The sequence below is a fragment of the Pogona vitticeps genome, chromosome 7 (assembly GCF_051106095.1).
Source record: "Pogona vitticeps strain Pit_001003342236 chromosome 7, PviZW2.1, whole genome shotgun sequence".
In the NCBI taxonomy this organism is placed as follows: domain Eukaryota; kingdom Metazoa; phylum Chordata; class Lepidosauria; order Squamata; family Agamidae; genus Pogona; species Pogona vitticeps.
Genome location: NC_135789.1, coordinates 657,613 through 682,480, shown reverse-complemented (window position 1 = coordinate 682,480; position 24,868 = coordinate 657,613). Strand labels below are relative to the sequence as shown.

Below are 24,868 nucleotides of genomic sequence, written 5' to 3'. Positions count from 1 at the left end.
CATTTATACCCCACCTTCCTCCTTGAAAAGGACCTGAGGCCACTTACAACAATGAAAGACAATATTTAAAGTTGAAAACAATGAGTACACAACTGGGGTGAACGTTATTGAAAGGCGATATTTAAAAAATATGAACAGTGAATAAGGAGGCATCTTACATCAAAGAGCAAGCAATATTAAGGCAGAGATCAATAAGTATACAATTTTTTTGGAAAAATAAAGAATTTTGTGGGGGTTCCCCCCCCCTTTTTGTGCACATTTCTACCCACTCGCATATTACGGAGCTAGATGTCGTCATGACATGCCCTCTGCTGCCTCGAAACATCCAGGAAGCCTCACAAATGGCCGTGCTCTGGAGGGAAGATGTTATTTTCTTCTCACAATGAGCCTGGGAATGTGACAGCGGGCAACGGTTATCCAGACTCCTGGATCGCCATCGCTGCCTCTCCTCCCTCCCTTCTGTGCGCCCCCCCCAGGTGTCAGGTGCCCACCTGCGACTGGTCCACCTCACCCCAGCCGACTCGGGCGAATACGTGTGCCGCGCCAGCAGTGGGGCGGCTCCGCAGGAGGTCTCCTTCGTGGTTTCTGTCCCCGCCAGCGCCAGCGCCGCCTCCCGTACGTTCTGGGTTCCTGAGGAGGGCGGGGGGGGGGGGAAAGAGTGGGGAGGGCAGCACAGGGGCTCAGCCTCGCCGTCACCATCCTGTCTTGTGCCTGCAGGTCTCCAGACCCCTATCATCTCCATCGAGCCCCACAGCACTGCCGTGCGCAAAGGGGGAGACATCGCCTTCAAGTGCCGCATCCACGATGGGGCTCCACCCATCGAGATCACTTGGAAACTGCCCCACAACCAGATGCTGGGTAAGGTGGTGTGGGGGTCCCGAGTGAGCAGCAAAACCAGCTGGGGGGGGCATGATGGAGGTTGGGTCTCGTTTCTCCAGTTAAGGAGTGGATGCTCTGGGGACTCGGATCTGCAGAAGGGAGCTTGGCCTGTTTTCAGGGGAGGGGTTGCCTGACGAAAGCATTCTCCTCCCCCTGCCCCCCCCCGTTGCAGATAACATCAGGATCAGTCCCAATGGCTCCGTGGTCACCATCTCCAATGCCCAGCCCCAGAACCAGGGTGCTTACCGCTGCGTGGCCTCGAACCGCTTCGGGGTCGCCAACAGCGTGGTCAACCTGATGGTGCGAGGTAAGGAGGGCAGGGCGACGCCGAGGCACCCTCTCTCTCTCCACGTGAACCGCCGGGGGGTGGGGAGGTAGGCCTTGAGTGCATCTGCCCTGTGGGACTGTGCCAGTTTTAAAACTGCCTCCCCAAGCAATGAAGCCCATTCAAGGGGGATTGGGTGGCTGTAGTGAGATGGTGCAGCTGGCAGGAAAGATGCTCCAGTGAGACTCTCCGCTGTGGATGAAGGGAGGAAGGCGCCACCACCGGATGAAGAACAGATGCAGGGCTGCTCCCCCTCCTCCCGGTGGCTGCTGGCTTCCCCCTTCCTTCATCTTGCTCTTTTGGCTTTTCTCTTCCTTCCCTTCACTCCCCCCCCTCCCCCCAGGGCCACCTGTGGTCTCCGTGGTGCCCAAGGGCCCGGTCGAGGTGAAGGTGGGCAAATCCATCAGCTTGGACTGCCTGGGGGATGGTGAGCCCCGGGCGCTGGTGCGTTGGAGCAAGGTGGGCGTCCGGCAGAAAGTGGAGCACCAGACGGTGATGCCGCTGGAGAGCCGAGCAGTTCTGCGGGTGAGTCGGACGCTAGACCGGAGAGGCCCTTGGCCTGACTGGGATGTTCCTGTCTTTCAGCAACAAGAGAGAGAGAGAGAGAGAGAGAGAGAGAGGAGGGCAGGCTTGGCCCGGCTCCCGCTGGGCCTCGCTGCCCCATAGCACAGCTCGGAGGTTTCCTCTTCCTACGGGCTGCTGCCCTTTCCAGGCTCCTCCAACTCACAGCAGAGAATTCTGGGAATGGTCGTCTGAAACCGCCGCCCCCGCCGCCCCCCCTCCTCCGTACTCCCTCACCTGTACGTCTCCTGGCCTCCCAAGGTGCCTGGCTGGCACCCGGTACTGCCATCCTGACCTCCTCTTCCTGTCTCCCCACCTCCTCTGCCCCAGATCTCATCAGCCAAGCTTGAGGACGCCGGCACCTACGTCTGCATGGCCCAGAACGCCCTCGGCACGGCGGAGGCGCAGGTGGAAGTGAGCGTGGAGGCTGTCCACGGCAGACCTGGGGCCCCCGAAGTCCACGTGCATCCGACCCAGACGGTGGTGGCTGGACAGACCGCCCGGCTCCATTGCTCTGCTACAGGTGTGTCTCTGCGGGCTCCCATCCACAGAGAGGGGAGGGCGGCGCCTCGGAGTGGAGGCTGGCCTTTGCCGTCATCCGCACTGACGCCTGTGGCTCTCGGGGGGGGGGCTCCTCTGCGTGTGGGGCCCCGCCGACCGCCCTGCTTCCAGGGATGCCTGAGGGCTGCTGGCCGCCTGGTTTCAGTGTCCCTTCCCCGCCCCTCTGCCTTGCCCTCTCAGGTGACCCCACGCCCACCATCCAGTGGTCCAAGCTGAGGGCCCCCTTGCCGTGGCAGCATCGGATTGTGAACGACACCCTCGTCATCCCCCGGGCGGCCCAGCAGGACTCGGGGCAGTACATCTGCAATGCCACCAACACCGCCGGGTTCACCGAGGCCTTCATCATGCTGGACGTGGAGAGTATGTGTGTGAGCGTGTGTGTGAGAGAGCGCGTGCGGGGGGCAGGGGGTTTGAGGGATTCCAGGAGAGGAGGGTGGCGGGGTTGGTGGAACAGGTCAGCGGGGGGGGGGGCTCCAAGGGGAAAGGAGGTGGGAACAGACCAGCCCCCTCTTCTGTCCTTCAGGGGAAGAGGGGGGCAGGCGATGGATGACTGGCCAGGCTGCCGGGGTGGGTGGGGGGTAGCGCTTGGCGCCCCTGACCGCCCTTCTCTCGTGCTCCACAGCACCGCCGTATGCCACCATTCTCCCGGACGAGGCCTCCGTACACGCCGGGGACCTGGTGCAGCTCCAGTGCCTCGCCCACGGCACCCCGCCCTTGCGCTACACGTGGACCCGGGTCAACAGCAGCCTGCCTGGGCACGCCGTAGTGCGTGACGGCATCCTCCGCATCGGCCCTGCCACGCCCCACGATCTGGGCACTTACCGCTGCCACGTCAGCAACCGGGTGGGCTCCGCCGAAGCCCTGGCCCAGGTCCGGGTGCAAGGTGAGCAGGGGTGCCCGGGGAGGGGGGGGGAAAGACAGAGGAAGAGAACATCTCCCGGTGGGCTGTGAAGAGAATTCGCTTAAGGAACTCCTTCTCTCTCGCCCACCCACCCCCCCCCCATTCTTCCCACGCAGGCTCACCCTCAGGACCGCCATCTGTCCAGGTGACCCCACGGAGCGACACCCAAGCCGTGGGGGGGATGGCGGAATTTGTGTGCTCGGTTGCCGGAGACCCCCGGGCCCAGGTGGAATGGTCCAAAGAAGACGGGGAAATGCCCCCCAACCACACCATCCGCAACGGTGTGCTTCGGTAAGGGAGGGGGGCACTGCGGGGGGCCTGGGACGTGGGCGTGCCCTGGCATGAGGGGTGGGGCCGGAGAGATCGGCTGGGAGTGGAATTGGGGGGGGGGGTTTGAGAAGAGGCCAGGCTGCGTATGAATATTTGGCCAGGGAGGGAGAGGAGCCGCCCCCCCCCCCCGGCTTTGCCCTGAAGAGAACCTGAGCCTCCTCAGGAAGATGCCGAGGCTGGGAGGGAGAGCAGGACCGAGTGGACCTGGCCGGGGGAGGGGGGCTCTCTTGTACCAACATCTGTCAGGGGGGCTGGTGAGAGAGCCCAGCTCTCAGGGGCCCCTTTCCTCAGGTGGGGGGATTCCGGGGTGGGGTGGGGGAGTCACCATGTGGATTGGCTCCTTTCTGGATCCGCTGTCTCTCTTCCTTCCCTGAGGGAAGTGAGACCAAGGAGGCGGCCGGGGCCGGTTGGGGGGGGGGAGCTGTTGTTCAGGCAGCTGGGCTCCCTCCAGCTCATCCCATCTCCCGGCTTCCCTGCAGGATTGAGAAGCTGGATCGCAGCTGCCAGGGGGTTTACGTCTGCCGGGTCAGCAGCCCCACCGGTCAGGCTGAAGAAAAGGCCAGGCTGATAGTCCAGGGTAAGTGGGAGCCGTTGGTTGCCAGCGGCCCCTTGAAAGGAAAGAGCCAGGCAGCCTCTAGGCCGGCCGGAGGAGAGAGAGAGGAACTTTCCTGGGGTGCTGGCCCTCTCCACACACACATGCACACTGGCCTGGCGTTTCCCCTGTCATTACCTCCGCAGGGACCCCCCGTAGCTTATCCAGCTCAGAGGTCTGGGACTACACAACTAAGCCCAAGACGCGAACCAAGAAGCCAGATGAACCTCCTTGGCCACTGCCTTCTGCCACCCTGGCCATGAAAGGGGGGGGGGCTGGACTCTGGGACCTTCCAGAGGCCCTGGATCTCTGGGCGTTGTTTTCCGTACAGGACAGAAACCAAGTCCTGGGGTGTACAAGGGCTCCCCCCCCTCCGGGCTCCCCTTTGGTCCCAGGAAGGTGCTGGCTCCCCCCCCCCCACAAGAGACCCGCCTCTGACTTCCTCTCCCCAGCACTTCCCAAAGTGATGATCAACATCCGGACGTCAGTGCAGACGGTCCTGGTGGGCAGCGCGGTGGAGTTTGAGTGCCTGGCCTTTGGGGACCCGAAACCGCAGATCACCTGGAGCAAGGTGGGCGGGCGGCTGCGCCCGGGGGTGCTGGCCAGCGGCAGCACAGTGAAGATCGAGCGGGTGGAGCAGAGCGACGCCGGCCAGTACCGCTGCTCAGCGACCAACGAGGTCGGCACAGTCCAGTCCCACGTCATCCTCCACGTGCAGTGTAAGTGCCACGGGGGTGGCTTCCTTGAGGGTTGGTCCCCCCTTCCCTCCCGCCCTCCCAGGGCACCCACCCCCGCCCCACTGTTCCTGACACCCGAGCCCTCTGGGGCTTGCTCTCCATTGCAGCTGTTCCCCAGATTGCTGCTCAGCCAGAAGTGAGAGAGGTCTCCGCAGGGTCCTCGGTGGTCTTCCCATGCTTAGCTTCCGGCTTCCCTGTGCCAGATGTCGTGTGGACTAAGGTACCCCCCCTTCCTTCCTTCCTTCCTTCCTTCCTTCCTTCCTTCCTTCCTTCCCTCCCTCCCTCCCTCCCTCCCTCCTTCCTTCCTTCCTTCCTTCCTTCCTTCCTTCCTTCCTTCCTTCCTTCCCTCCCTCCCTCCCTCCCTCCCTCCTTCCCTCCTTCCTTCCTTCCTTCCTTCCTTCCTTCCTTCCATTCCCTTTCCTTCCTTCCTTCCTTCCTTCCTTCCTTCCTTCCCTCCTTCCCTCCCTCCCTCCCTCCTTCCTTCCTTCCTTCCTTCCTTCCTTCCTTCCTTCCTTCCTTCCTTCCTTCCTTCCTTCCTCCCTCCCTCCCTCCCTCCCTCCCTCCCCGCGGGCTCAGCCCTCCAGGGAAGCAGCGAGGGCCGGATCCAAGGGCTTCTCGGCTTGTGGGGAAGGAGCCGTGCAGGCCACCCGGGCATCAAAAGGCTCTTGAGGTGCGGGCGCCGTGCTTCAACCCCTTTTCAGCCTCGTCATTCCTCCCAATATTGTGGTGGTCCTTGGGTTTCCATGCTTTGTGCACCGGGGTCAGCCTTGGGTGGTACCTTGTCATAAGTCAACCCGAAGTCCAGATTGTCAGGGAACCGTGAGGTACCAACGGAAACGGAAGAATTGAGGCAAACCCCGAGGTGTGTCACTTGCTGGTCTGGCGGTTGGGAAGAACCGCCGGAGGTTCTGGGGAAGGGCTGGGGCCCTGATGCCGGTCTGTCTTCCAGCTGGAAGGAGAGCTTCCCAAGAGCGCCCGCCTGGAGGACAATGTCTTAACCATTCCGTCTGCCCAGCCAGAGGACACGGGCGTTTATGTGTGCACAGCGTCCAACCGCCAAGGGAAAGTGACAGCTTTCTCCATGCTCAGAGTGCGAGGTGAGCCTCTCAAGCCTCTCCTCTCGGGGGTGCGGGGGGTGTTGAGCAGCAGGAGATGCTCGTAGGCCTTTCTCTCCCCCCCCCCGCCCCGGGAGACTTGCCCTCTTGTCTCTTCCTCCTACCTGTCCCTTCCCGCTGCCTGGGAAGGGACAGGTAGATTCTGGTCCCAAAGGTGGTCTCGTTGCAAAGGACGCCTTGGCTGGTGCCCTCCCCACAGAGCTGGGCAGGTCAAAGAGTCCCCAATCCTGGCCGTTCTCCAAGCCCTCTCTTTCCTCCATGGCTTCTTCCGACTGCAGAACGGGTGGTGCCCTATTTCACCCAGAACCCTCAGTCCTTCCTCGTCCTGCCCACCATGAAGGATGCCCACAAGACCTTCGAGATCGAGGTTACCTTCAGACCTGACAGCCCAGATGGTAAGCGGAGGGCTTGGGCGGGGAAGGGGGGACCCCACCGGTCCTGCTGCCGCTGTCCCCACGGCCACACTCTAAGGGCGGCCCCAGATCCTCCAGAAATCTGAGCCCGGTCCTCCTCTTGGGGCATAACCCACCATCCTCGGAGAGCCCAGTCCTCCTTCTCCGACAGGATTCGTCCTCTTCGACCCTCTTGGCTCTCTCTCCCTCTCTCACCTCCTCCTCCATCTCTTTTCTCTCCTGCCTCCCTGCTTCCTTCCCACTTTCCCTCCTCCCCCCCCCCCCGGTCGTCCCTCCTCCCTGGCCACCCCTCTGCTCTCTTCTTTCCTGTCCAGCTCTCATGCTTTACTCAGGTAAGCCGCCTCCAGCGCTGGGCTGCTCCCACTGCTTTCCCAGACAGTCCTGGGTGCCTCTCTTAACACTTTCTGCTCTTCCGCCTTATGGTGTGTGTGGGTGTGCTGTGAGACCCCCCCCCTCCTGTCCCACAAGCAGGAAGCTAACCGAGATATTAGGCAGCTGCAGGGGGTTCCCAAGCCGACTCCCCCACCCGCTCCATCCTTCTGCCCCCCCCCGGGGCTCTGCGTAGCCTCCCATCAGTGGATCCCCTCTGTGTTAGGGGTGGCACTCCCACCTTGCATCCCAAGTATGAAGAAGCCTGGGAGAATTCTGGGGTCTCCTCGCTCCCATGGTGCCTGTCTTGCCTGGCACACGTGGGGCAGTTGGGCTCTTCCTTGGAGAGCTGCCCTGCCCCATCTGGCCCCTCAGCCACAGGGGGTGGGGGGGTGGGTTTGGCCCTGAGGCTCGGCTCTGGCCCTCCGTGCATGGTCCTCCTGGGAGCTCCGCCTTAGAGGAGCCTGGCCTCTCTGGCCTTGTGGCCCTGTCGTCGTGCCCGCTCACCTCCTCTGCTGTGCTTCTGACAGGGATGCTGGTGTACAACGGACAGAAGGCGGCCATGGGCACCGACTTTGTGTCCTTTGGACTCGTGGGGGGCCGCCCAGAACTCAGGTGAGACGCTGCGGGGTGGCAGGACTTTGGGCTTGCCTTGGGTGGCTGTTCTCTTCCCTCCCTGAGGGCTGCCCCACGGATGATCAAGGGCTGGACGGGGAAGGGGGGGTTCTCCGCTCTTCCTCCTCCTCCTCCTCCCTGAGGGTCTGTGCTGCCAGTTCCTCTTGGCAGAGAGGCCTGCCCTCATTCCCCCTTCACTCATGGCTTATCTGGCAGTGATGCTCACGCTGTGGGCCAGGCGCCTAAGCCAGAATTCGGGAAGGGAACTTTATAGGTCCGCCCCGTGTGGCCAGAGAAGGAGCAGGTGGCTGCTGGGCGGTCCTCTTCGGCCTTCTAAGCGGTCTGGAATTGCAGGTTTGACGCCGGCTCTGGCATGGCCACCATCCGCCACCCTTCGCTCATCAAACTCGGGGAGTTCCACACCGTGCGCCTGTATCGCAACCTCACCCAGGGCTCCCTGGTGCTGGACGGCCATCCGCCGGTGAACGGCACGTCCCAGGTAGGGCATGAAGGCGAACCTTCTTGGATCGGGCCCAAAGCCCATTGGACTCACCGTCCCCTTTCCGTCAGCTCTGCAGCCTTAGGAAACCACAAGGTTGAACGAAAAAGTAGATGGGGGGGTCCACGGGGCGGGAGGAACCTAAACAGCCAGTTGGGAAATGAGCTTGATCGCTGGTGATGGGACCCCTGGAAACACCTCTGTGAATTTTGGAAGAAGGGGGCAGAGGTCATGCCCTCTACCCTGGGGCTTCTCCTCAGCACAGGGTAGACTGCCTCCCCGTCTGGAGGCTCATTTCCTCTGGTGGCTCATTAGAGCCCTCCTTCTTTGTCTCCTTCCTGGATTTATGCAGTACCCGCTAGCCATCTAAGCCAGTGGCAGCCATCGCCCCGTCCTGGGGCAGTGAGTCCCACAAGTTCGTGACGTCTTGTGAGCGCGATGGCAAACAGATCGAATCCTCCAGAAACCAGCCTGGTGCTGGCGGAAGGCACGCCCACCATGTGTGGCTCAACGTGCCATGTCTTTGTGTTTTCCCCAGGGCAAATTCCAAGGTCTGGACCTCAATGAGGGCCTCTACTTGGGCGGGCACCCCAACTATGCTGCCATCACAAAGACCGGCCTCAACAGCGGCTTTGTTGGTGAGGATGAGTGCTGGTGCCATGGTGGGGTGGGCGCTGCTGGATCCGGCCTGTAGAAAGGAAGTCACCCACTCCACGCTACCGGGATACCCCAGGGGCTCTGGGGGAGCCCTCCTTCCCCACACCTTGGGAAAGACCCCTCTGTGTTTTTCCCCTTCCAACCCGGAAGCACTGGTTCGGCTCCTGCTGAACCGCGAAGGGGCCCTTCTCTCGGACACGTCCTCTGCCACGGCTCCTGCTGGGAGCTGCAGGCGGCGTATCTGACGTTCTGTCCTCCCCTTGGATCCCCACGGCCTCTCTGACACCACTTGCTGGCTCTTCCGCCTGCAGCTTGTTTGTGGGCAAGGTGCGCAGGGTGTGGTGGTGGGGGGGCTGCTTTCTGATTCACCCTTTCCTTCCTTTCCTCCCGTCCTTTAGGATGCGTTCGGCAGCTGATCATCCAGGGGAAGGAAGTGATCTTCCAAGATTTGGACCTGCCAGCCCACGGCGTCACCAACTGCCCCACCTGCAAGGACCGGCCGTGTCAGGTAAGCTCTTACAGGGAGGTGGGGGCCCCAATCCTAGAGGGGAGCACAGCTGGCCTGTCTCTCCTCTCTGGTCCCCGATGTGCATTCAGAGGAGCGGCTGCCCCCCCCCGTCGGGTCCTCCAGTGCGAAAGGAGTGGCCCCTGGGCGTTAGGAGGGCATGTCGGGCGATCCGTGGCCCACCGGTCCTATCTCTCCCGTCCTGCCCAGAATGGAGGCGTCTGCAGGGACTCAGAGAGCAGCAGCTACGTGTGCGAATGTCCCCACGGGTTCGCCGGGAGCAAGTGCGAGCACCCCCAGGCCCTGCGCTGTCATCCAGGTAAGGGCAACCTTGGGTTCCCTGCGGTCTCCCATGTCATCTCAGCTGTGGTGCGTCACACGCCACAGGTCGGAGGACGAGGAGGCTGGACCTGGTGCGTATGGAGAGGGAACACGTGCGTTTTAGCACTGGATCACCGTAGAGGGGAGGCCGCTGGGTGGCGGGGAGCAGGCACCAGACTTCTGCAGAGCAAACCGTCGTCCCCAGGAGACTGCTTCAGATCGTGGTTGAGGAGGGAAGGCAGGCAGCAGGCAGCCCTGCCGTCGCCATGGGGCCCTCGTCCTGGACGGAGCCCCTGGACCGAGCTTGGCTTCTCCTTCAGAATGTGTCCAGAGTTGCAGCTTTGACCCCTTGGGCGGGCAGGCAGGGGGGCGGGCAGACACCCCGGGGGCACCCACGGCAGACCCTCAAGCTGTGTGCCATTTAAGCCCACCAGGTGATGCGCACACGTGCTCTCTCCTCACAGAGGCCTGCGGTCCGGATGCGACCTGTGTCAACCACCCCTCCGGGCAGGGCTACACCTGCCGCTGCCTCCTGGGCAAATACGGAGAGAAGTGCATGGCAGGTGAGCGCGGGAGGGCCGGGGGGGGGTCCCGGGGCGGCTGGGCGGGGTGGGGCCTCCTCCGTGTCAGCCCACCGCCTTCCTTTTCCCCACAGGCCTCACAGTGACCACCCCGCACTTCCACGGAGGCAACGCCTTCATCTCCTACCCGCCCCTCACCAACATCCCCTACGAGCTGCGCGTGGACGTGGAGATCAAGCCTCTCTCACCCAACGGCCTCGTTCTCTTCAGCGGGGGCGACGGGGCCCCCGTGGCTGACTTTGTCTCCCTCAACATGGTCAACGGCCACCTGGAATTCCGCTATGAGCTGGGATCAGGTAATGGATCAGGCCTTTCTCCCCCCCGCCCGCCCCCCCCAATGATTCCTGAGCCGTTGTTGCCCCCTGGTCTCCTTTTCCTTTCGGTAGGGCTCCCCCCCCCCGAGCCCTTGGGTTGGCCGTGTTTCAGAGCTGCTCCAGAGAGCCCAGGATCCCCCAACCCAGCCTCTCAGGGTCCTGGAGTGCCACCCTAGGATTTCTCTCCAAAATTGGATTTTGCAATTAACAAAGATCCCCTCATCTACTTCCCCCCCCCCCCAAAAAATGTTCTCCTTCCGTTTACTTTAAAATTGAGACCCTGGCAGCTTTTTCAGCACCTAGCGGTTCGAAAGCATGCAAATGCAAGTAGATCAATAGGGACCACCTCGGTGGGAAGGTAACAGCGTTCCGTGTCTAAGTCGCACTGGCCATGTGACCACGGAAGATTATCTTTGGACAAAACGCTGGCTCTACGGCTTGGAAACGGGGATGAGCACCGCCCCCTAGAGTCGGACACGACTGGACAAAAATTGTCAAGGGGAACCTTTATCTTTAACCTTTGGAGAGAAGGGGCTCCCGAGAGGCCCAAGAGGACCGTTAGACGCCTGCACCCTTTGCTTCCTCCAAAGCAGACTTGCTTTGGGGTGGGGGTGGCGGGACACACCACCCTCCTCTCCCCTTCTTTCTCTCCTAGGCACGGCCATCCTTCAGAGCGCCAAGCCCCTGGAGCTGGGCCAGTGGCACAAGGTCATGGCCGAGCGTGTGAACAAAGACGGCACCCTGCAGGTGGACGACGAGCGGCCGGTGAAAAGGTCCTCTCCCGGGAAAAGCCAGGGCCTCAACCTCCGCACGGCCATGTACCTGGGAGGCGTGGATGGCGCCGTGCGACTCCCCCCCACGGCCAACATCTCCAGCCACTTCTACGGCTGCCTTGGGGAGGTGAGCTTCCAAGCATGGCCAGGGAGGAGGAGGGGTGCTGGCTAGCTGGCCGGCCAGCTGGCTCCAAGAGGGAAGAGCTGGGAGCGGCTGAGGGCTGTCTCATCTCTCTGGGAAAGAAAATGAGGCTACGCCGCAGGAGCCACTGGGCTGGGACATGTCTGAACCCTCCCCGCTCTGCTGTGGGAAGCAGCCTGTGTCCCCCTCTGCTTAAAGAGATGGGGTTTCCCACACACACACACCTTGGGAAGAAGGGAAGGCCTGAACTGGGCAGGGCGGCCCCCTCCTGGACTAAGAAGGCCACCCTGCCCCCCCCCCCCCGTCCTGCAGGTTTCGATCAATGGGAAGAAAGTGGACCTCTCGTACAGCTTCCTGGACAGTCGGGGCATCTCGCAGTGCGTCGACAGCTCTCCTTGTGACCGCCGGCCTTGCCAGCATGGCGGGAAGTGCCTGGTCACGGGCGAGTATGAATTCCAGTGCCTCTGCTCAGATGGTTACCAGGGTGAGTCCGCCGTGGGGGAAGGGGAGCAGAGAGCGCAGAGGCCTCGCGGCCAGGGCTTCGCTCTCCCTTGTGTTGGAGACGTCTTTCTTCATCCCCCTTGGGTGTTCTTGCATTAAGACGCTCAGCGTCCAGGCATGCCCGCCACCGGCTGATCCCTTTTTTCAACGCCTCTGCTCTGCTTGGTTCCCACTTGGGTTCTGCACATCTGTGCAGCCGGGCATTGGTGCCGATCTCTCTCTCTCTCTCTCTCTCTCTCCTCTGCAGGGGAGCGCTGCGAGGTGTCGGAGGTTCAGTGCCGGCTGCAGCGTCCCTGCCTCCACGGGGGCACTTGTCGAGACACGACGTGCGTGTGCCCCCCGGGCTTCCTGGGGTTATACTGTGAACATGGTGAGCTCGAGGGGCGTGGATGGCCGGCGTGTCTGTGTGCATGCGTGTGTACGTGCAGCCCGCCAGGTGTCCAGGCTCCTCGGTAGCCGGACGTCTCCAGAGGAGCCTCTTGGGCCCCAACCGGCCGCCTTCCTCAGAAAATAATCCCATAATCTGAGGGTACACTGCAGCATCCTAGAGAGTGGGTTTTGTTTGTTTTTTTTAAAGGATCCATTATTTATTTTCTGTCTCCTTGCAGACGAATCCCAGCGCCAGCTGCCTGCTGAGTGGATTCCTGAGGGCAGTGGGGGAAATGGTACGATGTCTGGCGCAGACTGCACCCCGTCCTTGTCTCGTTTGAGGTTGGGAGGGGGCCCCCTGTGCAGCCAGAGAGGTGGCCCTAAACATCTGTAGCAAGAGTGGCCGAGAGAGGGGGCCTCTCTGTGGGAGAGCTGGGCACCGCGAGAGTTTGCCCCCTCCACATGAGCCCACGTGGCTCTCCCGTCCGAGCATCCCCCTCCCCCACCCCTCCCCCCGGTCATTCCTCTGGGGTGCTGCAGCCATGATGGCTTGTGCGGTCCCGGCTCTGGCTAACTCTCAGGTTTGGATCAAGCAGATGCTCCTGGACAGTATGGCGCCTACTTCCATGACGGCGGCTACGTGGCTCTTCCGAAACACGCCTTCCCCAGGAGGTAAGAGTTGCCCCTCTTGCCGTTCAGCTGGGAGTACCTGCCAGACTCAGCCTGGGCGCTGCTGGCATCCCTGGGAAAACGCCTGTCTGGCCCGTATGGAGGAAGCAAGGGACCGAGGCGGGGCGGTGGGTGCAAGGGCCAGGTGGGAACTTCCAAGCAGAGTCAAAGTGGAGAGTTCTGCAGGCACACACACACACACACACACACACACACACACACCCACACCCACACACCCCAATGCTGGGCCAGCCTCGTCCCTTCTGCCCCTTTCTTCCCACGGAGGGAATGTGTTGCGTTTTCTTTTTCACGGCAGCCTCCCGGATGCGCCAGAGGTCATTGAAATGGAAGTCCGCACCCGTTCTGCAAACGGACTCCTCCTGTGGCAGGGGGTGGTGAGTGAGCTCGAGGCCCCAAGAAGGGAGAAGCCCAGAGAGCAGGAAGGGTCATGGATATGGTTTTAAAATGGGAAGCAAGCGGTGGGGGGGCCGGGGAGGTTGGAAAACGCAGGACACAGGACTCAGCCCCGAAGGGAGGAGCCACATTCTGGACTTTCTGGCAAAAGCAAGCCCCGGAGGGCCGAGGCGAGCAGGCCCTTGCCAGGGAGAGCCTTTCTTGTGGGGTCCTCTTGGTGTGACACCTTCTAGCTGAGCTCCGAGCGCTTCCTCCCCAGGCCTCTCCCCAATAAAAAGCGGTGGCCTCTTTGACTCAAGCCGTGCAAAGGTGGGAAAAACCCCTCCCACCCGTCCTGGTGCGCCTCCCTGGGCAGCAAAGCAGAGCATGAGTGTGGGCTGCCGTGCTGGAGAAGAAAAGGCCGGAGGGAGGGCCTGTGTGTCACCCGCCTGCCTGCCTGCCTGCCTGCCTGCCTGCCAGATGGCTGTTGCTCGTGCATGCCTTCGCTTTAGGTGTTTGCGCGTTGCTCCCACCCAGCATCACAGGCTCTGCATGTCACCCGCACAAGAACGTGGCACGCCTGTGGCCGAGGCTGCGAGCAAGGGGCACCCTTGCTTTCTTTGGCACGCTGCTTTGCTGACTTGCATGGCCCCTGCTTTCTCTCTCTCTCTCTCTCTCTTTCCAGACGACCAGGGAGGCGGGCCTTGAGCCGTTGGCTGCTAACGAGGTATTTACTGAATTGGTCCAGTGAGGAGAGTGTGGAAAGGAAGGAAAGGGGGGAGAAGGGAGCTAGCAGGGGACTCGCTTGCCCGCCCCCCCCCGTGCAGAAGCGCTTGGGAGAGCTTGCTGTTGCAGTGCTGTGGGGGTCTCGGGAGGGCTCCGGCATGGCCCTGATGTTCTTGCCAATGGGTGTGAGCAGTGGCGTGCCTGGAGTCTTGAAAGAGCAGCTGCTGTTTGTGCCAACCTCTTCAGGACAGGCTCCCTGCTTGCTTTTCTCTTTTTCTGTGTGCGCCGTGCCCTCATGGCCTCAGGGGGGGCATGTGCCAGCCGCTTTGGGCCCTCCACCTCTTGATGGACTGCAGCTTTCGCGATGGATAGCCCAGCCTTGGTAGAGGAGACTGTGGCCGTTTATCGCACAGCAGTCTTTGGAGGGCCACTTGCCTCTCCTGAGGCAAAATGGGAGAGGAAAACGAGGGCCCAACACTTCCTTCTCTGTCACAGGAGGAAGGAGAGAGTGGGAAAGGACAGGACTTCATCAGCCTCGGGCTGAAGGACGGGCACCTGGTGTTCAGGTGAGTGAGGCTTCCTCCAAGCCAGCACCGCCCGGGCTTTGCGCTAGACGACAGCCTGTCTGTGGTGCTGATGAGGCTTCTTTTTTAGTTACCAGCTAGGAAGCGGGGAAGCCAACATCGTCTCTGAAGACCCTGTGGACGACGGCGAGTGGCACCGAGTGACAGCCATCCGGTGAGGGGGAGAGCAGAGGGGTTTGAGTGGCTGCAGCCAGGGATGAGGGAGGGTGGGGGGAAAGGCACAGGCAGAGTGAGTGTGCCAGCACCATGAGGAAACAAGGCAAAGACAGGGGATCATCCCTGGCTTGCCAGGGGTAGGGAAGGGCGTCTGCTGCATGAGACCCAGCTGTTCCTTGACCAAGATGAAAACTCCTCTCCAGAGGTTCAGAGTCATTCTCTGGCCAGCTTTGCAGCCCTGTTCCAGATTTGTGTGTATGCGTGTGTCACACAGATATACTGTGCACACTTCCTCCGTGATTGTTCTGTGTCTGCCAACATCAGTCGACCTCTCCTGTTCCTTTTTCAGGGAAGGGAAAAAAGGCTTCCTTCAAGTGGATGGCGAGGAGATGATGACCGGGGAATCCGTCGGCAAGCACGTCATGGTGAACACCAAAGGTCGGGTTTATATCGGTAAGTGCTTTCCTCTTGGGGACCTGGATGAATTTCAAAGGCTTCTGTTTTCTGCAGACACTTTGTGGTGGAAGCTCAGCCAGACTGAACTTCCAAGATGCGCTTGGGCAGAAAGAAAGGTTGCCAGTAGCCCTTCGCTCCCTTTGTTCTCCCTTCTCGGCTTGGTTCGTTTGCCGGAGAAACAGGACTGCCAAATTGTTTTCTCTCTATAAAATGAAGTGCAGGCCCAGTGGACATGCCCCCAATGTGAGCAAGGCGGGGGCTATGAGGGGGGGTCCTCCATAATCAAATACCACATCAGGATGGGCTGAGAAAGCCCGTCTCTCTGGCACCCTCCGTAGAACATGGGCTCCCGTGGTCTCTTTGCCGTTGGCCGCATCCACCAGGGAGCAAGGGAGGCCGCTGTTCGGAGGCATGGCTGTGGGTCTCCCTTCCTTGTGCTCCCGAATCCTCGGGGGGTCCGTGGCATGACAGGAAAGGCAAGAAGAGCTGGCTCTCAAACCGCAAACGGTAACCGATGCTCTCTTCTTTTTTCCCCCCTACAAACAGGAGGTGGGCCTGACATCCAGACCCTGACCGCAGGGAAATACCTCTCAGGAATCACAGGCTGCATTAAAAACGTGGTGCTGCTCAACGACAGGCCGGGCCAGTTGCCTCACCAGCCGGTCGACCTCCAGCATCTCTCGGAGGCTGCCCTCAACATCCAGGAGTGCCCCTCGTAGGCCCGGCGGGCCGCTTCTGTGCTTTCTGCTGTTGTTGTTGTTGTTGTTGTCGTCAGGCCAATCGAGAGACATCTATTATTATTATTATTATTTTAATATTATTATTACGAATTTTTAAAAGAAAGAAACACAAAAACGGTGCTTTGCTGCTACCAAAAAAGTGGGGGGAGGGACTGGCTTGCAAATTTTATGTAAGTGACAGACCAATGGGGTGGGGAGGGGGCCACGAGTGACCCTGCCAGGCCCCTCCTTCTTCTGGCCCTCACACCAGGAGAGACGGCCAAGAGGACTCTTCCAAAACGGAGAACGGCGCTCTTGGGAGAGGGCCACCCCACCCCCACCCCCCGCGTGGCACTGTGTCGGAATTGCTTCGAGGGATGTCGGAAGAGCCCGCGCAGAGCCCTTTCAAAGGCTCACGCCAGAAGGGGGCGGAGGGCAAGGGGGGGCTGCCTGCGCTCTCGCGCTCCTTGCCAGGGGCCCACGGGTAGAGGCCCACAGGCAACCCCCTGGCTTTTCTGCCTCGGCTCCTGCTGGGCTGGGCCAAGCCGGGCAGGTTGTGACCAAAGAAAACACTGACACACACACACACACACACACCCGCCGCCACCACCCTCGAGGGAGACGGGATTATCACGCTGAGCAAGACAAGGGCTGGGCAGGGAGACGGCTGCTCCTGGTGTGGCCAAGGTCCCACTCCTCTAGCCAGGTCAGGGGGTGGCAGGGTCACTGGCGGGGAGGGCTTGAGCAGGGCCCCTCCATGAGGGGGCAGAGGTCTTTGCGTTAATCATGAGCCCCACCCCCACGTGACTACTGTGTTGTCGGCCAGACAGCCCGCTGGACCCGGAGGGCAGGGTTACCTCCCTCCTGGGTGTCCTTCAGGGATCCCTGGGGAGCCCCAGGCAGGGTGACCCTGAGGAGAGCTGGGCCGACCCTCCCCACCGCCCTCAGCCACTGAGGCTCTTCGGCAAGAGGCACTGGCTCCTCTGACTGCAGCCAGATGCCTGAGCTCTGGCCAGGCCAAGAAGGGCAAGGAGGGAGCCTGTGCCCACCTGGGCATCTCCTCCGGAGTGGGCAGGGTGGGAAGGACACAGTGTGGTATCAGATGCGGAAAAGGGGGGGGGAAGGTGACCAGCAGCTGCCACCTAGCCTTCTGTGCCACGAGCCACAGTTCCCGTCCAGTGTTTCAGGGGAGGGTACATTTTAACGTCGGAAGGAAGCTCTGCTGCTCCCCCCTCTCTCCGGCAGAGCTCACCCGACAGGGGCCTTTGCCTGTCAGGCTCGCAGCTTCAACCCTTCTCCTCTTGGGGTTAGTTTGCCTTGGTTTGGGAGCCTGGGCGATCGGCCTCCACTCTTGCTTTGCCCACTTGCTTTCAGGATCAGAATGGACTGCCTGTGAGACGCCGCAGGGCGCCTGTTGCTCCAGAGCTCATTCCTGTCCTAGCTTCCTCTGCCAGGCTCCCCCCCCCCCCTTGTTCTTATATATTTCTTTTTCTTAAATAAATGGTGCTGAACCCCACAAGTTGCAAAGTTTATGGCTCTCTCCTGGCAATTCTTAAGCACGAAAGTGGGTGCTTCCAAACCAGGCCCTCCTTGCGTGGTTGTTCTGCCTCACTGAAAGGAGGCTGGGGACAGAGAGACGGGATTGGCTTTCTAACTGCCAAGCAAACTGGCTGCACGACTGGAAACGGGAAAGGATTCCACCTGCTCCAGTAATGTGTTCCCAGTGAGCTCCTCCACTGATGGGGAAGGAAGATTCTCTCATTAAGGAGGAGACTGTTTATGGCTGTCAAGGATTCTTTGCTGTTTCTCACTGAACTATAGTCCACGGTATTTAAAATGCCTGTGTTTGGAAGCTGAACATCCCCCGTATGTTGTTTGTGATGCTGCCCCCTGGAACAAAGCCAAGACAGAATGCTGAAGCAACTTGAAGACTGGCATATTTTATTTGCCACCATCTTTCATGGGCTGCCACCCAGTGCATCAGGTGTTAACAAAGTGAACAAGCGCCATGGAAAGCTCACTAGCCTTTCAGATGCCACAGAACTCTGCCAGTTTTGCTGTGCAAAAAGCTGTACGTGTAAGCCGTCTGTTCGCTTAAAGGGACTGAGGTTCTCTAGGGAGGGCCAGGAAACCCAGAGCAGAAAAGGAGGTCCATGTCCTGAAGAGTCGTTCCCCTCTCTCATCCCTGGGGACTCTTCATTTCCAAAAAATGTACTGAAAAAAGAAGCAAGTATTCTTATTATCCAGTGTCTCTGCTGGAAGTTTATTCATGACCTGTTTGGCCCCGTGCCTTCTCTGCCTCCTGTCCTGAATTTTGAAACTGGGACGTGACTACGCTCTCAGTCAACTTGCCAGAGGAAAAGACCATCACACCGGTGGTTCGGTGGTTCCATGCGGGGTGACCTTGGCAGTCTCCCGCTGGGTGCAGCTGCGTGTGCAAAGGTGGCAGGCGGCACAGACGGAATTGCACCCCCGTAGATGCCTGCAGGCACCAACTCTCCAAACAAACCAGCCAGGGTTCCAGCAGCACCAAAACAGCAGGACAACACCCAAGACAGCAGCCAAGGAGGCCAGAAGCAGTTTGCATTTGCCTGCGGAAGAAGAGGAGCGAAAAGGTTGCGAGTTGCAGAACATCTCAACCCACTCTCTTCCTCCACCCAGCCCAGCCCAGCCCACTGAGCCACTGGCAGTACCTGTCTGGTCCCAGGTGCGCACGCCTGGGGGCGGCAGAGGGGTCTCCTGCTGTCCCGTGCAGGTTGCTTGCGTTGGCCAAACACTAACGGCTGGAGCAGCCTCAGAAGGCAGCACTGGCAAAAGTGTTGGTGAACCTGTGCAAAAGAGAGCGTGTGAGGGGGGAAAAGGCCGTTATGCTCCGCCCAGGTTAGAAAGACATCCGAAAGGGCCACTCCACCTCCTGGCTAGCCATGAATTTGATTTGGTTATTGAAATTGTTTTAACCCTAACCCAAGGTGGCTTACGACACTGAAATACAATATTTAAAGCTGAAAACAATGAGTATAAGAAGGCAGCTTAACACCCGAGCTGGCTCGTAATGGGAGACACAGTCTTTGAGATAGCTTGGACCCAGGCCATTTAAGGCCTTATAGGTTAAAACCTGCACTTTGAATTATGCCCAGAAACTGGTGGCTGAAGACCCTGAACAGCCAAGAGCAGAGCTTCCAGGAAGCCGGGGTGGACAACTCTGGCCTTCCCATGTTTTAAAAATATGCAACCGCTGTCTGCCTTCGCCAGAATACCAAGAGCAAGAGATGTTGGGAGTACAATCTGAAAACACTGAAAGGGCCACAGTTGCCGTTCCTGATCCAGTCGGGTCTCTTGCCGGTAGAGAGCTTGGAGCTCCTGTTTACTTAAGGTCCAATCAGACAATCCAGTTGGCGCCTCATGAGAAGCAGAAAGGGCTTCTGCAGACAGCTATGTCTGAGCCCTGGGTTTGCCTCCCAAGGATTGACTGAAACACCCTAAAGCGAACCACTTGCACGAAGAGATGGGTGATGAGGAAGCGCCTGCCGCAACCAACAGGCCCCTGGCCCCAGGGAGGGCCTTTCTGTCTAGTGCTCTCTTAGGTAGAGGCCGCCGGCCCTCCCGTCCCCGTCTTTCCAGTCCTGACCCAGATCTCCCTTCTAAGGCGGCGGAGGCAAGGAGCCGCCACGCCCAGCTGCTCTGAGTTCCTCCCTCCTCCTCCTCTCCAGCTCCTGACCTTCACACCAGGCTGGGGGCTGGGCCGGCTGGTCGGTGCCGTCTCCACAGTCGTCCACCATGCCCCCATCGCACACCAAGAAGGGAGGGATGCACTTGCCGTTGCGGCAGGGGAAATACAACTCTGCGCGGCAAGCGGAGGCGTTCAGGCCTGGGAGGTCACAAAAAAGGGGGGGTGTCATGCAGTGAAGCCAGGCACCCAGCCCAGGCTGAACCAGTTGGCTGAGGCGGCTCTCGCCCTTACCTGTTCGGAGGGAGGTGAAGTGCCCCACAAAGTCCACCCGAGGCTGCTGGCCTCGAGTCAGCAGCCGCAAGGTCAGGAAAGGGCCGGTGGAGAGGACAGGCCTGGGGATGGTCTTTCCGCACAAGGGTGCCCCAAGGGACTTGGCCATCTGGTCGCTCCCATCATAGAACTGCAGGTAGGAGCCTGTTGAGCAAGGGCCCCCGAGGGGCTCCCGGGGAGAAGCTGGGACCCGGTGGTCCTGGGGAGTGCTGGGCGGCATGCTGGAAGGGGAGCGCAGCATGCTGTACACCAGGAAGAAGCGAAACTGGAACTGGACCTGGTCTTTTGGGGAGGCTGCCTGCAGGGTGAGCTGGCAGTCGGTGTCCGGGACCACAAAGTAGTAGCGTCGGGAGTCTCGGTGGGAGGTTAACACCATCCCGTCCCCATGGAGGGTCTTGCCACAGAAGTCAACCATACTCACTGTTGGGGAGAGGAGGAGGAGGAATCCAGCATATCAAGAGAGAGAGATCCACTTGTTTGCTCCAGCTCACTGGAATCTAAAGAAGCTTCTAAGTCAACCAGACCCTATGCATTTAGTTTCCGCCTGGGTGTAGAAGAGCAAGACTTTGGCGCCAAACAGTTAATGGCTCTCATGGCATGTTAAAGGCTGCTAGATATACCACAAGGTAAAGGTTCCCCTTGACAATTTGTCCAGTTGTGTCTGACTCTAGGGGGTGGTGCTCATCGCCGTTTCCAAGCCGTAGAGCCAACATTTGTCCAAAGACAGTGTGACTTAGACACGGAACGCTGTTACCTTCCCACCGAGGTGGTCTCTATTGATCTACTCGCATTTGCATGCTGGCGGGAGCTGGGACAAGCGACGGGTGCTCACTCCGTCACGTGGATTCGCTCTTACAGCTGCAAATCTATAGACCTTACAGCACAGAGGCTTCTGCGGTTTAACCCGCAGCGCCACCACGTCCCTTCAGATATATCACAAGAAGGCAAGAATCGTTGGGAAAAGCAATAATGTCAGGAAGAGTGGGAAAGCAGTAGGACAAGAGGAAGGCCAAATATGAAATAGATTGATTTATTCAAGGAAGCCTTCAGTTTGCAAGATGTTAGCAGGGCTGTTAATGATGGGAGCTTTTGGAAGAGATTAATGGATGGAGTTACCGTAAGTAGGACATCCATGACAACTAATAATTGGTAAGACCTCCCAAGACACAACTGTGTTACTGTGTTGCAGAAACAAGAGAAGATCCTTTTGACAACTAAGATAAGGCATTTCCTTCTAGCAGAAAAAATTGCAGCCACCATCCACAAAGGCTCATAGTACAATAGAACCTCTCTGTGTTCCTGAAAGCTTTCATCACGCAATAACCCTGCTTGAAACAGGCTTTTATGAAGGGTCCAGAGGCTGTGATCTCCATGTCTGCAATCTTCCAATGGCAAACCATCCTATCTTTCATCCTTTGTACTTCTGAAGGAAAAAATCCATTAAATGGGAAAGATGTGCGTTTGATTCATAATGCTAGGAGCTCTCTGCCCAGAAGTATCCTTAGTTTTTATGATGCCAGGAAGCCCTCTGTCCTTTAATCTCAAAAGCCTTGAGCCAGCGCTTCAATTACCAGACACTTGTCTGTTTAATAGTCCTTTTCAGCATTACCCAGAAACAACAAACAGCAGATCTCTGGGTCCAGGAATTCCTGAGCCTGTGAGGGTTCTGTAACTTACACACATTTCATTGTGAACAGCGAAAAATTAGCCAGAAAGTCAAGGAGAGGACCCACCCTTCCCTCTCATAACCCTGCTTCTGGGAAATTTCACTCTGGCCTTCATGGCACCTGCCCATTTTAGCTTCTTTGCCAGTGACCAGAGGATTAGCCTAAACCACCCTGTTTCTTAGCAGGGCCTCAAAGTACCAAAATCGAGCTAAGTCATTACTTCTTGTGAGTCTAGGGAACCGCCGCAGCAACGGTGTCATATCCTTAGCAGCCCTGCTTAGTTCTTGTAAATTCAACCTTAGGGTTTCCTTTAGGGAATCAGTCCATCTCATATTTGGGCTCCCTCTTTTCCTGCCGCCTTCCATCTTCCCCAGCATTATTGTCTTTTTCAGGGAACCAGAATCCTGTTTTCTTGCGATCTGCATGAAGTAAGATAGCCTCGATTTCAACATTTTTGCCCCCTGAGAGAGTTCAGTCTTGATTTGATCTGGGACCCACTTGCTCGCCTTTCTGGCACTCCAAGCATCCACTCCAAAGCTCTCCCCCTGCACCGCCTTTCAAACGAAACCATTTTTCCCCTTACCTTTCTTCCCTGTCTAGCTTTCATACGCATACATAGTGATCAGTGATCACCCTATACCTGGGATTCAACCTAAACCTTTCCCCCCCTTTTCATCCATAATGCTCTATATGCTACTTTCTCCTTTTCACTTCTTTATTTCACTCTCTTTTCTCCTTACATTCAAACCGCCTTTCTGGACTGCTTGTTTCCACCTTTCTCGTAAAAAACAAGAATGAGGTAAACAAAAGAAAAGAGTATTAAGTTGTACCTTAGAGCAGCTTAGGTAGAGATAAAGGTTCCCCATGACATTTAGTCTAGTCATGTCCGGCTCTAGGGCGCGGTGCTCATCCCTGTCTCCAAGCCGTAGAGCCAGCGTTTGTCCATAGACAGTTTCCGTGGACTAGACATGGAATGCCATTACCTTCCCACCCTGGTGGTACCTATTTATCTACTCACATTTTTACATGCTTTCGAACAGCTAATTTGGCAGGAGCTGGGAGAAGCAACTGGAGCTCCCTCCGTCCCGTGGATTCAATCTTACGACAGTTGGTCTTCTGACCTTGCAGCACAAAGGCTTCTGCAGTTTAACTCGCAGCACCACCACGTCCCTATAGAGCAGCTTATGGGAACACAATTCCCACGCTACAATGACACTTATATCCAAAAAAAATATGCCCAAGTTGTTGTCTCAAGACTTAGTGCCCACTCATTGCCAGCACAGCACCCTGAGGCTCAGTATCAATCTGAGACTTTGCTGCAGCTTAGCAGGGAAAACGGAGGAAGCCCCTACCCGCCTCCTCTTACCTGTCTGCATAGCTGAGGCCGGAAAGACCTGCATATTCAGCAGAAGCAGCCATTTCGCCCACGCCTGCAAACGACTTCCTCGGCCCATCTTTGCCGGCACAGGACTCTCTTTTGGAGCCCCTTTGTACCAGGATGGGCAGAGGCGGATCTGCCAGGAAAAGGTAACAGCTGTGACAGAAGAGGGCTGAATTTGCACACTCACCCACCCAGGGCCCTCCTGAGCAAATCGTCCAACTGGAGACGGCTTTTGCACAGCTTGACATGAGAACAAAAGAAGAGGCTGCCAAGCCTTTTGCGAGCAAGAAGGGAGGGGGGAAAGGCCCCATCCCGGAGTGTGTGTGTTTTTACAGGGGAGGAAAAAACTTAGCACCGCACAATGGCTCCGACAGCTTGAATTTTGTTCTCTTCAGCCCAGCTTTTTGCGGTCACTGTGTGCAAGGCTCAGTTGCTATGGGAAGAAGGGGAGTTTGATGGAGCCTTGCAAGTACCCCCCCAAAAAAACCAACAACAAAAAACTGTGTAAAATTTAAACAAAAGCCAGCGGCCAATGAACCAAACCGGCACTAAAATGCCATGGGTGTTTCTCTTCTCTCTCTCCTTCCTCAAACCATCTCTGCTCTGCAAGATTAGGGGGAAAAAACCTGGTGTCTGTTTTCTGTCTTGAAGAAGTTTTACAACAGGGCCCTAAAACAAACATAGACCTAATTACAACAGGTAACCAATGAACATTTCATTCAGTTTCTTTATGTCTGACGAAGGGAAGGTGTCCACAAAAAATGATACTGATCAAAGACTGCTGGATAGTCCAGGGATTTCAGGCATCTTATCTGGCTGGGAGTTCGATTCCCCCCCCCCCCCCCCAGAGGGCCTGTATTCAAGGATCCTTTCCAGCTCTGCAGTTCTGAGAATGATGACGGTTGCTGTCATTATTATTATTGAAAAATGCCAGGCACAGTCAAATCAAAAGTACGAAAATATTGACTGACATTATATATAACAGGTACACGCTTTAACCAAAGACCTGCTTCTGTTAAATTTTTGCAGTAAAGCAACCCTTCAGCAAGGCCCTGGTGGGCGGGGGGGGGGGGAATTCATCCAAAGCCGGAATAGAGCCTCGTGGTGCAGTGGTTAAAACGCTGTACTGCAGCTAAAACTGTGCTCACGACCTGGGGTTCAAATCCCAGGTAGCCCAGCTCAAGGTTGACTCAGCCTTCCATCCTTCCGAGGTCAGTAAAATGAGTACCCAGCTCGCTGGGGGGGCAATGTGTAGCCTGTATAATTAAACTGTAAACCGCCCGGAGAGTGCTTGTAGCGCTATGGGGCGGTATATAAGTCTCCCCCTCAAAAAAATTGTCATCTGGGCCGCAATAAAAACCGGGTGTCCAGAAGCCATCACACCAACAGCAGTGACTCTGGGGGTCGGTTGTCCCTCGAAGAGAGCCGTGGCAATGGTGTGTGTGTTTTGTTTTTGTTTTTTGCGGGGGGCGGGACCAAGGCCAAAACCTTTGGGAAGGCTTCCCTGAGGTAATTCATGTCTGGGCCGCTAACCCTCGATTCCTGTCAGGAAAGGGGCCCCAAGGACGCGAGGGAGGACTTTCCCTAGAGGGCCCACAGCCACGCTACCCTTCGGAGGGCGCCCTGAATGGGGTGTGTGTGTGTGGGGGGGATTCAGCCCCTTTCTTCCCACTAAAAAAAAAACCCGCAGGAGGAGCCGTCCCTTTTCCTTTTTCCCTTTTCCTGAGGGAACCGCCGAGAGCCGGGGACGCGCCGGGCATTCTGGGTAACGCCTAGCCTCAGGGAAAAGCCCGCCGCCAGAGGGATAGCTGATCCGCACTGCGCCTGCGCGGAGAATAACGGCTTTTTTTTTCCCCCTCGCGGGCTCGGCCCCTCAGAAAGGGCGGGGTAAAAAAGAAGGGGTGGAGACGCGAAGAAAAAAAAAAGGAAGCCCCGCCCACTGGGTAGAATTACCCAATCGGAATGAAACCAGGACCTTCGGGACGCGCCTCCTCCCTTCGTTTTAACCCAAGGGCGTGACGCTACCGCGTCGTTCGCGCCTTCTCGGCGCGTGGCGT

At 58.3% G+C, this 24,868-nt stretch overlaps 2 protein-coding genes across 18 annotated transcripts in view; one reads left to right on the top strand and one right to left on the bottom strand.

Annotated features, from left to right (window-relative positions):
* Nucleotides 1–17,282, top strand: part of HSPG2 (heparan sulfate proteoglycan 2) — an 80,623-nt gene extending 63,341 nt beyond the window's left edge. For 12 of the 17 annotated variants that reach the window (XM_078379492.1, XM_078379491.1, XM_078379487.1 and 9 more), the window contains 31 exons: nt 477–615; nt 718–858; nt 1,052–1,186; nt 1,548–1,729; nt 2,096–2,288; nt 2,507–2,686; nt 2,949–3,209; nt 3,344–3,518; nt 4,037–4,134; nt 4,602–4,868; nt 4,994–5,106; nt 5,836–5,983; nt 6,280–6,396; nt 7,314–7,398; nt 7,753–7,897; nt 8,436–8,535; nt 8,953–9,062; nt 9,270–9,378; nt 9,845–9,943; nt 10,036–10,257; nt 10,931–11,175; nt 11,503–11,674; nt 11,939–12,061; nt 12,300–12,356; nt 12,654–12,732; nt 13,046–13,124; nt 13,808–13,849; nt 14,344–14,414; nt 14,503–14,586; nt 14,938–15,041; nt 15,591–17,282. In XM_078379492.1, coding sequence (XP_078235618.1) covers nt 477–615; nt 718–858; nt 1,052–1,186; nt 1,548–1,729; nt 2,096–2,288; nt 2,507–2,686; nt 2,949–3,209; nt 3,344–3,518; nt 4,037–4,134; nt 4,602–4,868; nt 4,994–5,106; nt 5,836–5,983; nt 6,280–6,396; nt 7,314–7,398; nt 7,753–7,897; nt 8,436–8,535; nt 8,953–9,062; nt 9,270–9,378; nt 9,845–9,943; nt 10,036–10,257; nt 10,931–11,175; nt 11,503–11,674; nt 11,939–12,061; nt 12,300–12,356; nt 12,654–12,732; nt 13,046–13,124; nt 13,808–13,849; nt 14,344–14,414; nt 14,503–14,586; nt 14,938–15,041; nt 15,591–15,763 — 4,248 coding nt within the window. In that variant the 3' untranslated portion in view covers nt 15,764–17,282. The remainder of the gene's footprint in view (nt 1–476; nt 616–717; nt 859–1,051; nt 1,187–1,547; nt 1,730–2,095; nt 2,289–2,506; nt 2,687–2,948; nt 3,210–3,343; nt 3,519–4,036; nt 4,135–4,601; nt 4,869–4,993; nt 5,107–5,835; nt 5,984–6,279; nt 6,397–7,313; nt 7,399–7,752; nt 7,898–8,435; nt 8,536–8,952; nt 9,063–9,269; nt 9,379–9,844; nt 9,944–10,035; nt 10,258–10,930; nt 11,176–11,502; nt 11,675–11,938; nt 12,062–12,299; nt 12,357–12,653; nt 12,733–13,045; nt 13,125–13,807; nt 13,850–14,343; nt 14,415–14,502; nt 14,587–14,937; nt 15,042–15,590) is intronic. The other 5 variants (XM_078379497.1, XM_078379498.1, XM_078379484.1 and 2 more) reach the window with 2 other exon arrangements.
* A 401-nt stretch (nt 17,283–17,683) lies between these two features.
* On the bottom strand, nt 17,684–24,804 carry LDLRAD2 (low density lipoprotein receptor class A domain containing 2). Its single transcript, XM_072977443.2, has 5 exons — nt 22,797–24,804; nt 19,725–20,183; nt 19,482–19,631; nt 18,457–18,591; nt 17,684–18,354 (listed from the first exon to the last, which is right to left on the bottom strand). The coding sequence occupies exons 1-5, from the start codon at nt 22,882–22,884 to the stop codon at nt 18,131–18,133; spliced, it is 1,056 nt and encodes a 351-aa protein (XP_072833544.2). The 5' UTR covers nt 22,885–24,804; the 3' UTR covers nt 17,684–18,130.
* Between the last annotated feature and the right edge of the window lie 64 nt (nt 24,805–24,868).